The sequence below is a fragment of the Meleagris gallopavo genome, chromosome 7 (assembly GCF_000146605.3).
Source record: "Meleagris gallopavo isolate NT-WF06-2002-E0010 breed Aviagen turkey brand Nicholas breeding stock chromosome 7, Turkey_5.1, whole genome shotgun sequence".
NCBI lineage: Eukaryota > Metazoa > Chordata > Aves > Galliformes > Phasianidae > Meleagris > Meleagris gallopavo.
The window spans coordinates 594,649-607,343 of record NC_015017.2 but is presented as its reverse complement, the minus strand read 5'-3'; the positions used below and the strand labels follow the sequence as shown (position 1 = coordinate 607,343).

At 54.9% G+C, this 12,695-nt stretch overlaps 2 protein-coding genes across 16 annotated transcripts in view; both read left to right on the top strand.

The window, feature by feature from the left end:
* Positions 1-1,811, top strand: part of PCBP3 (poly(rC) binding protein 3) — a 49,287-nt gene extending 47,476 nt beyond the window's left edge. For 13 of the 15 annotated variants that reach the window (XM_019616830.2, XM_010713184.3, XM_010713183.3 and 10 more), the window contains one exon: positions 1,629-1,760. In XM_019616830.2, the coding sequence (XP_019472375.1) occupies positions 1,629-1,671 (43 nt within the window). In that variant the 3' untranslated portion in view covers positions 1,672-1,760. Of the gene's footprint in view, positions 1-1,628 lie in introns of all 15 variants that reach the window. The other 2 variants (XM_019616835.2, XM_019616833.2) reach the window with 2 other exon arrangements.
* Positions 1,812-6,853: 5,042 nt separating this feature from the next.
* The window catches only part of COL6A1 (collagen type VI alpha 1 chain), a 20,992-nt gene continuing 15,150 nt past the window's right edge, over positions 6,854-12,695 (top strand). The window contains exons 1-14 of the mRNA XM_010713158.3: positions 6,854-7,061; positions 7,750-7,879; positions 8,957-9,157; positions 9,378-9,537; positions 9,781-9,903; positions 9,995-10,015; positions 10,170-10,190; positions 10,282-10,326; positions 10,520-10,573; positions 11,588-11,632; positions 11,730-11,756; positions 11,902-11,928; positions 12,031-12,075; positions 12,248-12,301. Of these exons, the coding sequence (XP_010711460.1) occupies positions 6,965-7,061; positions 7,750-7,879; positions 8,957-9,157; positions 9,378-9,537; positions 9,781-9,903; positions 9,995-10,015; positions 10,170-10,190; positions 10,282-10,326; positions 10,520-10,573; positions 11,588-11,632; positions 11,730-11,756; positions 11,902-11,928; positions 12,031-12,075; positions 12,248-12,301 (1,050 nt within the window). The 5' untranslated portion in view covers positions 6,854-6,964. The remainder of the gene's footprint in view (positions 7,062-7,749; positions 7,880-8,956; positions 9,158-9,377; positions 9,538-9,780; positions 9,904-9,994; positions 10,016-10,169; positions 10,191-10,281; positions 10,327-10,519; positions 10,574-11,587; positions 11,633-11,729; positions 11,757-11,901; positions 11,929-12,030; positions 12,076-12,247; positions 12,302-12,695) is intronic.

Sequence of the window (12,695 nt, the reverse complement as noted above, 5' to 3'; positions counted from 1 at the left end):
TAAGAAAAAAATGCAGCTCTGGATCTTAATCCACTGTGCTGTGCACGGAGCCCAAGGCCTCCATCCAAAGGGTAACGTGGCAGTGACTTTGAGGAAGTACTGAATGTACCAGATGTGTGGCTTCTCCAGTGCCAGATGTGCTCCTCCCCCACCCCAGCCCTGCGCCGAGGAACAAGCGGTGCCGAATCACCCTGAAAGCATCCTGCAGACTAAACCTCGCCAAGCGTGAAACCGGAGCGGCTCTGGATTCCCACAGCCATGTTCATGTGGCTTAGAGCAGGGATGTCCCTTCCCAGAACACGCACTGGCACCTGATCCGCACGCAGGGAGCAAACCCAGCTGGGTGACATGGGGTGAGCCATGCCCTGTGCCCAGCCTCAGCCTGCTACTGATGTACAAGGCGCATGCTGCTTCTAAGGAGCTGCTTTGATTCTGAAAGGGAATGCTGGGCTGTGCATGCTTGAAACGCTCCCCAAGCACTGCATTCTGTCTCCCTGCAGGCAGTGTCTCAGCAGCAGTGTTTGCTTCTGGAAGAGATCCTTTGTCTGAATGCATGTGTGTCTGCAGCAGAGAGCAGGCCAGAACCAGGAAAGGGGATTTATGCTGCTTGGCTCTGGAGCCTGCTTGCATTCTGCCCCTCTCAATGAGCCCTGGGGTGCCCTGGGGTGGTGCAGCCATCATGGTACAGAGAGTTGGCTGGGAGGCTGGAGCAGCATCACCCTGAACCCAGGGTTGCAGCCACTGCTGGCATCAATCCAAGATGCCAATCCAACAGGATTTTCCCTTTCCAAAGGGAAGTGGGGCAGCTCCAAGAGGAGTATGCCCCAAATTTTTCCTTCAGTGGGTTGTTTGGAGTGGTCCTTCTGGGAAGAGTTGTTCTGGGGGGGAGAAGGAGTAGCCAGCCAGATGCTGGTTCCTGCTGTAGGCAGTGCTGTGTCCTTCTGGGGATGTCTGCATGTGCAGCTCGGCACACAGCCCTGCTCCTGCCTCCTATATGGGAGTGCTGTGCTGTAAAAAGGCAGTCAAAAAAGCAGCACTTATAGCCTTGAGAAACTGAAAACCCTGCTTAAAACCAGTTTCCAGTTACGCAGAAATGCTGCTTCTTCTCTTGCCTTGAGGAGATTTCTGTATCTGTACAAAGTGCTATGATCTCAAGGTGCGCAGGATGGCGCAGCACATCTCCAAACACAACCAGAGCAGGGCAGGCTGTGCCACACTGAGCACAAAACCTATCCCCCATGTGCCTCTGGTCACCATTTACCAGCCCAAACAACATGTGAAAATGATGCAAAAGATGGGCTGTGGACTGCAGGGAGGTGCTCTACATGGGGACACTGCCACACTTTGATTGGTAGGGGTGGGCAGGGTACATGGATGGTAGGTTCTCAAACCAGGGGAGAGCAGCCCCATTGGGCATGGCGGTGCAGAGAGGTGTATGCTAGTGCCCTCCTTGCTAGTGCACGCTCCCTGGTGCTGAGCACAGGTGGGTGATGTCAGTGCGGTGCTCGGGATGTTGGGGCATCCTGCAGGGCCCTGTGATCGTGCAGCACTTGTGGGGTGTTTCTGGGAGGACGAGGAGGATTAGATGCCAGCCTGGGGCCTGACCATCTCCTTTGGTTGGCCTCCAGCTTTCCAGATCCAGAGCCCCATGGGAGGACCTTCCCTGCGTGACCAGCTGCAGCAGCTTGCACCCACGGTGCCTCCAGTGCCCCAGCGCTACCTGCTTCTGCCACCAGCCTCACTTCTCCAGCCCTTGGCCTCCTGCTGCTTTATAATATTGTATTCCGTGGCTTTTATGTGCAAATGCAATAAAGCTCTTGCTGATTGTGGTCCCGAGTGGTTGCTTACCAGCAGGAATGCCGTGCAGCAGCAGGATTCCCCGCAGCCCCTGGAAGGGTTAAAGTGAAGCTCATCCCATGCAGCCCACGCATCAACTGGAAAAAGCTGCTCAGTGTGCTGGCTGTGCTCAGCATCAGGAAACAATCACGCGCAGCAGCCGGGCTTCCAGGAGGGGAAGGGGAGCGGGGTGGGGGGAGAACCCTGAAGCAAACCCAGCGCCCCTCCCAAAAGGCAGCAAAGGCCAGGATTCATTACCCGCCGGGAGACGTGTTTATAGCAAATGTGAGTCACCGCCGGGGCCGGGCTGTTGGGATGGGTGCATGCTGCCCATCCGGCCCTGCACAATGGCAGCTCTCAGACCGGCTGCCCCACACCACGCTCCAGCAGCTTGGAGCAGCCCCAGTGTTATTTTGGGGTATGCCTTTTGCCCAAACCATTTTGTTTCTCATTGGAGAAGCACTGCCAGAGAGCTGCCGCTTCCCGCTGTGGTGCCTGCTGACCCTGTGCCCCTTGGAGAGGGCAATACTACCCCATGGGGAGCAGAAATTGGGCTCTGTGCCCGACTGGCCCCTGACACACAGGCAGGAGAGCCAGGAGAGCCTGTCTAGACCTTGTCCTGATTGGAAAGTGAAGGAAAGTGAACCCTTTCCAACATTTTCTTGTGCCCCATCTTCCATGCCAGCCCAAACTGCATTCATCCCATTTTCTGTGGGCCAGCCCCATGGCACACAGTGCCTGCCCATATGGAGCTGCCAGCTTGCAGCATGGAGCTTGGTCACTCCACCAGCATCACAGAGTGCCCATTCCCATCCCTCCTGGCATCCAAACCTAACAGCATCCCCATGCTCCAGCTGCCCACCACCAGCCCTAACTCAAAACAAGTGATTTGGAATTTGCCGAGAAAAACATCACTCCACACTTGCTCTCCTTCACAGCCCGCTTCATTTCGAATTAGGTGACACAGAACCATAGAACCATAGAATATCCTGAGTTGGGAGGCACCCATAAGGATCAAGTGCCAGTCCTGTCTCCACATAACACTACTCAAAGCCAGCATGGCAAAGCCAACACTTCACCAGGACTGGTGATGCTGTGCCAGGAGCAGCTCCATGCCTCCATGCTCCATGCCTGGCACCATCACAGGTTTCTGAGCTTCTGTGGGCAGCTGCAAGGCAGCCACGACCCATAGGGACAATGGCAGCCCCAGCTGCATACTGCTGCTCCAGGAGGGCTGACAGGAGTGAGAGTGTTTGGGGATTTGAAACAACCAGCTTAACTTTTCCTCTTAAAAAAATTAGAAGAAGAATTAAAAAAAAAAAACACCACCAACAACAAAAAACAGCAAAGATGCTTATCTTTGCTTATCATTATGACCCATTGGGATTTACCCATCTGCAATGTGTGCTGGTGGCCCCTGCACTGTCTCCTCTGTAACTTGCTCTGGGCCGCAGCCACTCATCCTCCCCTCCTGGGCTCCTTTTGGGGACAGTCACTTCTGTTCAGCACTGTGGAGCCAAGGAAACAGACTGGGGAACAGCAAGATGGCTGGGTGTTGTATATCTACTCTTCATTGTCCACAGAAGAGCTGAGGACAACGCTTGGCACTGAGCTGGGAATCTGTCCCTGCCAGTAAGGGTAGCTGGCTTGTTTTGTGCTTCTAGGAAAAAGCTGCAGGCTGGAGTTGGCCCTACTGGAAGGAGAGCTGGGCTGCATACTAGGCTTGCACCCAGTCAGCTGGGATGACCACTGGAGTGATTGCAAATAGTGAGCTTAAAGGGTACGTGCTGAAAAAATGGTAGCACGAACACTTGGTAATAGACATGCAGGGAACTTGGGAACAGGGACAGGAACACCTGGGCTGGGGCACAGCATCCCTGCAGCAGCGTGGCATGGGTCAGATTGGCTTTGTGCAGAACTGCATCATGACACCAGCCCAGGGGGAACAACTGAAGAGTGTGCGAGAAAGCAAGAGCCCCCTGCATCCTGGAGCTTGCTGCTGGTGCAGAAGGAAAATGAAACCATAATTCAGAGATCAGGAAGCAAGGAAAGCAGGGATGGGCTTTTAGCTCCCTGAGAGAGGTGAGAACCAAGCTGTGACAAAGCAAACCCGGGCTTGCATGTTGCATGTGGAGGTCAGAGGATGGCGTTGCCGTGGCTCAAGAGCTTCACATCCCATCTCCACAATAAGCCTGTTCGGCAAGTGCCTTGGTGGGTGAAGGGACCAGATCTGGGATGAGGGTATGGGCTGAAAACAGATCCAGCCCTGGAGAAGCTTCCCTGCAGGGTCCCCCTGTGTAGCTGTGCCTAGTGGCACATGGGTGGCAGAGGGGGTCCAAGAGCGCCATGCCTTCTCTTCCAGCTCCCACGCTGTATCCAATGCCTTCCCTTTTGTGCTTCTCTCTGAAGAAAGCCAGCCAAGCATTCCCGCAGGCTCAGACAGCTAGAAAAGAAATATGATTACCAGATGGTTTGTTTTTCCATAGGACCAGAGGCCAGTGTGAGGTAACAGGGAAAATTTTAACCCGCCCCAAGCCAGCCTGGGTGTGGGGCTGCTTCTTTGCCTATGGGGCCATGCTGACATGAATGGGGTCTGCACAGTGGTGGTGGGGGTACCCTCGGTGGGGTGGATGGAACTCTGCCACTGCCAGCCTCCAGCCCTGTTGCAGCCCTGTGGGGCAGTCTGGGGAGCCATGGGTAAGGATGCTCATCAATGGGCATGAGCATGTGCTGCTGGGACCCTGAGCATCTAGTGAAGGAAGAAGTGCTCTCAGAGCTCAGATGTGCCCAGATGTGAGTATCCTTGCTGGAAGGGAAGAATGCTGGAAGGAAGAAACAGGAATCCACCCTGCCAGTGCTGGCACACAGCATACGGAGGAGTTCGCCTCAGGTCAGCAGAGGCAGCGGTACAGGTTCTCCCCTGGCAGCAAGGGAAAGCTGTAATGCTGCTGCTCACATAATGGTGCCAAGGTGATTGGGAGGTGCTGCATGGCTGGGGCTGGCTTTTCCCCCAGCCCCTTCTTCGAGAAGGTGAAAGAATGTGAGACCCTTCCTGGTGACCTCGCGTGGCTTTGTGCCCACTGGGTAATGCTGGCAGGGTGGCTTTGCACTCCCAGGGCTCTGTGCCAGTGCCACCACCGCCATCCTGCTCTCCTGAGGGCTGCTCCTCCTGCAGACACCTCTGTGGGCAAAGGGTGCTTGCCTGGCCACTGCCTGGACTCACACAAACCAGCTTGGACTTCTCCAAGGAAACCACTGTTTGGTGCTTTGGGAACCTCACCGGCCACTATAGACCTGGAAAAGTCAATAAGCTCAAAGGCTTTTGAAGCTGAGTGCAAATCCAAGCCCCTGGCTGGGTCAGACAGCAGAGGGGACATGTTTGGGATGCCTTATGGGCTGCAGTTGTGCAGAGCCATGCACAGTCCATCTGTACCATGCACGAGTTGTGGCACCACCGCCAAGATTCACTGGCATGGCTGGGCCAGACTTGAGATGGCTGTGTCCTCATCTACTGCAGGGCAGAGAACTCAGCTCCTCCACTGTTCCCAGCAAAGCATAAGGAGCAAAGCAGGTGAGCAAAGAAGAAACCTCTCTGACTTCTGATGATGCTCACCCAAAGAGTCATACTGACTGCACCTTCCTCAGCATCTTGCAGACATGCTCTTCCACTGATGGGACTCCTACTCAGTGGGACTACAGCTTTTGTCTTTCTGTATGTTCTCTGAAGATCCCAGCTTGAGCCTTCTTCCCACCACAGTTTCCCCAGACCATTGGACAATGATGCTGCCAGAATGGCTGTGTGGAGAGGTGGAGAAGCACAGTGGTGGGATAGGAAATGGGAGAGAAGAGGGAAGGGGCTGGGTGATGTTTGAGGAGAAGCCTCTGCGTCTGGGTATGATAACTCCCAGGGAAAGGCCAGGATCCCAGAGCACATCTCCGCGTGCTGGAGAATGAGCAGTAGGATTGTCCTGAGCAAACTGACAAGGAACCTGAGCAGTCACCTCCAGTGAGTGCAGGAGCTCCTCCGGAATGACTGTGCAGGTGCAGAAGCACAACACTGTGTAAGCAGGAGAGCAAATGCTGCCTTTTGCAACTTGTTTGTGCACAGGTCATTGGTACTGGCTGGGTTCATGCTATAGACTCCTTAATGGTGCTATCCTGCTGCCATGTGCTCAGATTACTCCTCTCTGGATTTCTTTCCAGCAAAGTACCCCTTGGACTGGATAACACATCCATTTGCCCCCTCCCATACCATGAAAGGGTACAAGTGTCCTTGGGAGCAGGCTGGGGCTGTAGCAGGAACAGCCCCAATGTTTCCCTTCTCTTCCAGGGGGCAGTGAATGCTGCCCTGTGATGAGGTTTTGGCAGCACCTGTTCCAGCAGGTGAAAGCACTGACCTCAGCACATGACAGGGCCAGGCTGAGCAGTGTGGGGCTCACTGCCTAAGCCTGACATGAAGTGCAGGCTGTGGGTTCCAGTGCTGCCGTGGATCCTCACAGCTCCCACTGGGCACTCAAGGTCAGCAGGAGGACTGTAGGTACCCCAAATGGCTGGGGTACCAGCTTCAGCCCCATGGGCAGGGTGCAGGTGGGGGTCACTCTCTGTGCGCAGGGGATCTCATCTCGACCCTTTGGGAGAAAAGGCAGAAAGCCCCAAGAGCAGAGGAGGAAGGCACTTCCCAGGCTGAACCTGGTGCTCCTGCCATGTCTCCTGCCCAGATACGCCCTGCAGTGGGTACCCTCCTTAGCAGGCAGCAGAGCACAGCTGCTAGCTATCTGGGATGCAGCGGGCTGCCTTCCTTCATCCCGCGGTGGGCTCAGCTCAGGGCTCCGAACCCACAGGGTGCAGCTGGGGGACACCGGAACCTCGTGGCAGCAGCACACGACGAGTGCTCACGGGTACAACGAGCACAGAAAGACGGCCAGATGTGCAGGCTGGCTTTTGAGTCAGCACGGACGGCACTGGTCCCACCCTCCATCCCGGCTGCGGAGTCTCCTCCTCGCCCTCTCCCCCCCTCCCGCTTTTCCTTCCCCTGGTCCCGAGCACTGAAACCACCCCCGGACCCGGACCCGGCCTCTCCCTCCTTCCTCCCCTCGTTGCAGCTCGATGGGAATCTGAGCCCAGCGACATGGGGCTGCACGACTCCTTCTTGGCGCTGCTGCTCCTTCTGGGGGGTGCCTGGGCTCAGCAGGCTGAAGTCAACGCCCGTGTCTTCAGGGCTCAGGGTAAGCGGGAGGCAGCCCGGAGAAACGCAGGGCTGCCGAGCTTTGGAAGGAGTCGTGCGTGCGGTGCGGGTACTGATCTTAGAGGTCTTTTCCTACGGTAGTGATGCTGTGGTTCTATGATTCTTTGGGCTCTGATGAAGTGGATCTGCTTGTTTTGTGCTGGTTCTCCTCTGGCCAGGTGTCCTTGGCAGAGCAGGGATGCAAGGAGGGGATGGCAAGGGTTTATCTTTGCAAAGGACATCAATCTGGGCACAGGCTGTTGAGGCGCATTTTTAGTTTCACTCTTCTCTGCAATGGTATTTGTACTGAGACGTGTTGGGAAATCACGAATTTCTCTTTGTGGTCGTAGCTGCAGTGTCTTGGTTTGGTTTAGTTTTGTTTTAAATCTTTGCTGCAGCTGCATCTTATTTTAAGTACTAACGATGGTCTTGCAAGCATGAATGCAAATGGGAAAGAATGAAAGCATGCACAAATGAATATTTTCTGGCTATGTGCTCAGACACGGTCCAGCTTACTATAAATGCCAAAGCAGAAATGCTGAGGAAGAACAATCTCAGCCCTACGTGCCTGCTTGCGTGTCGTATGTGAGATTAGCAACTCAGCATTGTGCTGCTGGTGTTTGTCCCACGACTGTGCCAGAGGCTCAGTGGAAAGCAGTGCTGAGCCACGCTGCTCTGCTTGCCCCCAGACTGCCCCGTGGACCTGTTCTTTGTGCTGGACACCTCCGAAAGTGTTGCCCTGAGGGTGAAGCCCTTCGGGGACCTCGTGGCGCAAGTGAAAGACTTCACCAACCGCTTCATCGATAAGTTGACCGAAAGGTACTGTGCTCATCACTGCCCTCGGGGGTCTTTGGGGCTGTGCCAGAGCTGGGTGGGATGCTGGAGGAGAGCAGAGCTATGGGAGGTACCAGGACACCAGGCCATGTCTTTCCTCTGCATGCCCATGGCCACACTGGTCCCACTCCAGCCATTGCCAATGTGTGTGCTTAGGTGTCCATGGAGCTCTTTGGTGTTAATTTTGATGATGAAAGGCACGTGTCTCTCAGGCATTGAACCCAGCTTTGGGGGTCTTGTGGGACACCACAGCCTCTTCACCCACTGATCTGCTCCTAGATGCACCCTCACAGCCACCAGCCCAATCTAACCCTTGTGTTTCCAGGTGGCCACCTAACTTCCCCAGAGCAGGGCAGGATGCTGGGAAGGGCCGCCACCTATCAGTACCACATCACCACATGTTTGGGGGCAACCTGCCAGGCCGCCATCAGTGCAGCCTGGCTTCTAAACAAGGTGCCAGGCTTTGTCCTGAGCCCCTGCTACATGCAGACAGACAGATGGGCTCCCTGAGTCTGGCATCTACTGATCACCCTTGTGCTTCCTACGCACTGTGTGCGTCATTGCCCTGCATGCAACTACCATGTCTGCAGTGCTACATGTAGTGCAGTGGGCTTGGTGCGCCTCAGGGATGGGTAGATGGATGGTGATGCTCAGGGGGTTTCGGGAAAAGTCCTCATGGGAAGGGAGAAGACAGACTTGGGAAGTGTGCAACTGCACGTCTATTTGGGATTGGTCCCTGCATCCTGAATGTGTCATTTTAGGAGACACTGATTATGACTTCAGACTCAAGCACAAGGTGCTGTGACACCTCCCTCCTAGGCAGTCCCAAGCACCAGAGAACAAACCTATGTTGGTGCATGGGAGAGGGCTTCAGTTCCCACCACTCTCTGGATGCAAGCATCCTTCAGGCAGTGACATTCCTCTGTTTCCAGAAGCACAAGGAAAGCAGGGAGCCTTCCCAAAGCCTTGGCAGAGGAACTGCATTTCACATTGCAGGCAGTGAAGGAGGCAGCTTGGTAACAGGGCCATGCTGAAGGCACATGTCCTGGTGTCCCCTCGCAGGTACTTCCGCTGTGACCGCTTCCTGGCATGGAATGCTGGGGCTCTGCACTACAGCGACTCTGTGGTCATCATCAAGGACCTCACTGCCATGCCCAGCGGCAGGGCTGAGCTGAAGAACAGCGTGTCGGCCATCAACTACATTGGGAAGGGCACCCACACTGACTGTGCCATCAAGCAGGGCATCGAGCGGCTGCTCGTCGGGTACGGCAGCGGGGCTGGGGCAAAGGACAGGGTGAGGTGGGTGGTGGCTGGGATGTCCCTGTGCAGGTCTGTCCCTCCTGTGTGAAGGAAGTCACCTAATCATAGGGTGGCGGGTTGCTGTTGATCCACCTGTGCTTAGATGAGACAAGCCTGGCTGTAGGCTGGGGCACTGGGGCCTTAAACCCTTGCAGCACTAAATGCAGTATTTAAATCCTTGCAGTGGCTCCCATCTCAAGGAGAATAAATACCTGATCGTGGTGACTGATGGACACCCTTTGGAGGGGTATAAGGAGCCCTGCGGAGGCCTGGATGATGCTGCTAATGAAGCCAAACATTTGGGGATCAAAGTGTTCTCTGTCGCCATCTCACCCCACCATCTGGTAAGGACCAAGCAGCAGTTCCAGGGCAGGGGTCTCATGCTGCTCCAGCATAGCAGCATTTGGTGTAAATGGGCTCCACTGCCCTGTCTGGAGACAAGTGGTCACTGAACAGAGTCAGAGTGTGGGAAACACTGAGGGTTGGGGACACACTGAGGGCTGGAGGGAGGATGCAGGTCCCCAATGAGTCCCCTGGGCACATCCTACATGAGTGCCTGCAGATCTTCCTCTGACTCCCAACCCTAGGACCAACGTCTCAACATCATTGCCACGGACCATGCCTACCGCCGCAACTTCACTGCCACCAGCCTGAAGCCAACCCGGGATCTCGATGTGGAGGAGACAATCAACAACATCATCGAGATGATTGTGAGCACTGCCTGTTCCCCTGCTGAGCCCACCCCTGCCCTGGGCTCCCTCCACTCTCACAACCCACCTCTCTTTGCTTTTTGCCTTGCAGAAAGACAACATGGAGCAATCGGTGAGTGTTCTCCTACACACCAAGCCCATCCCCTGTGCTCATCCCTGCCCTGCAGGACTTGGTGGGCCCACTCTGCCCAGCATCGAGAATGCCCCCAAGCAGGGCATGGTGCTGCCATTTCTTCTGATGTTGTTTTTTACTTTTATCCGCCCAGTGCTGCTCCTTCGAGTGCCATGTGAGTCAGGCCCTCAAGGCCTCTATCCCCCTCCTTGTGCCCCCAGCCTGTGCCTTGGTAGCTCCATCTAACCCCTACCTCTCTCCTGCAGCCTCCCCGAGGACCCCCAGGACCTCCTGGTGACCCAGGCCACGAGGTGAGGAATCAGCCCCTGGCCACGTAGGGATGAGTTGGTCAGGGAGATGATGGGAGCAGCTGTCCCATGTGGCCTCTGTCCTTTGCTCCCCATATCCACGGAACATTGCCCTGATCACCTCCCTGCTCTTCTTTCAGCCTCATTTTATTCCTGGAGAAGGTGAGCTAACTTGTATTTCTGTCCTATATTTCAGGGAGAAAGAGGAAAGCCAGGTCTTCCTGGTCAGAAGGGAGATGCTGGAGACCCTGTAAGTAGAAAACTCTGGAGGTTTTCAAGAAGCATGGAGATGTGGCACTGAGGGATGTGGTTTAGTGGGCATTGTGGTGATGACCAGAGGATCTTAGTGGTCTTTCCAATCTTAATGATTCTATGATGCTATGTTTCTAGTGGACTAGGCTTGGTGGCTCTGCTGGAGCTCTCAGGCACATCCTCATTGGCAAGGTGATGGGGAGCTGCACTTGGTGTCAGCAATTCCCATCCCTGCACCATCCCTTGTAGGTCACTATCCTGTACCCCTGTACCATCCCATTCCCATGGTGGTGTCCTAGCCAGCTATCCCTGGAAAGGAATGGTGACACAGAGGCATCCCCTTTGCATCTGCCCACCCAGCACAGAGTCCCACAAGGCTGCCTTGTTCCTTGCCCCAAGCAGCTGCCCCTCCTGTGGGATGCCTCTCTGACTCATGGGGTGTACTCTGAGCTCTCTCCTGACACCACAAGCACAGCAGTGTTATGGAGAAACCTTCAGTAAATAATAAGCTAATTGTATCAGGAAACCATTTTCCTCCTCCCTTTTTTGCTAGGTACGTTTATTTTGGGATAAATGTTACTCCCACACACATAAGTGTGCAGTTACTCAGCCTTTGTGTGCCCAGTTTGGAAACCCCACAGCATGTAAATGTTTTTCCTTCCTGAGGGTTTTCTGCCCTTCCACTTCACCCCAAATGATGTGTCCCCAGGTGCCCAATTTCCCTCACCACTGGGGATGGCTGGGGATGCAGGAGGTCCACCACTCCACAGCATCTCGTGCCACATGAGCAGGCAGAGGAAGAGCAGGTCCAGGGGAGAGGGCTGTGGCAGTGGGGGCAAGAAGCATATCCCAACAGGATGTGTCAAGAGACATTACAGAATCATGTTTTAAATGCTGGTGAGAGGGTGGGTGACAATATAAAGTCAGTGCTGTATGGTCCTGAATGGGGACTGCCCCCTTAGTGCTGACTGATGCCTACCTGCCTACATAATACTGTGTTTCTGTCTTCCAGGGCAGGCCAGGGGACATGGGGCCCGTTGGCTACCAGGGAATGAAGGTATGTGGGGCTGCAGGGAGATGGATACAGTTTCTAGATGGGGGACAAAATGCTGGTATCCTCATTGTCCATTTTCCCTCTTTCCTCTCACTACTAGGGCGACAAAGGAAGTCGAGGAGAAAAGGTGAGGACAGCAAAGACTTGAGGGGTTCTTGGTGCCCCTGCTTGGCTGGCAGCCCACTGCCTATGCACCCAACCCTCCCGCCAGCATTGGTATCTGGCAAGGACAGCGGGTCTGAGGGTCCTGACCTCTCTGCTTCCCTTTGCAGGGCTCCAGAGGAGCCAAAGGAGCCAAGGTTAGATTTTGCATCATTTATTCTTCCCCACTGATGCTTGAGCTGGGAGGGAGGAAGGGTGTTTGGAAATCACTTCCTCATGGTCCCTTGTCTGCATTTCAGGGTGAGAAGGGCAAGCGTGGGATTGACGGCATTGATGGCATGAAGGTAAACCTTCCTCTCCAGTGCCCTGCTCAGCCTGAGGACTCTGGTTGCTGCCCAGGCACCCCCAAAACTATGTTGGGGCCCACAGCAGAGGGCCATGTCCCACATGGGACCCATGTGCAGGGCCATCTCACAGGTACTGCTTACAGCAGCACTTGTTCTGTCTGTCCCACAGGGAGAAGCTGGATACCCTGGGCTACCTGGCTGCAAAGGCTCACCTGGATTTGATGTATGTTCCCCATGGGCACCTCCTGCTTGGGAATTACTTGGAAATGCTCATAGTGTCCTATGTGGTTCCTGGACATCTGTTCCTCTCCACTCATGAAAACTGCCCCTGTTGCACTGTGATGCATGACAATGCCATGTTTGGCTGGAGGCTGCTTGGTGAGAGCAAGAGCTCAGTGCAAAGCAGCAAGCAGCTTCAGGCCGCTGTGCCCACACAGCCAGAACATACTGGAGGTTTGGATGGCAAAGCTGCCATCCTTGGACTCACACAGCCCCACAATGCAAGAGTGTTGTGTCATGCATCCCTTTTGCTCTTCGTGCTGAGATGCTGTGTGCCAGGTTGCCAGAAGGCTCCCCCCATGCCATTTTCCACAGGTAATTGTGCTGGGCTTTTTTTT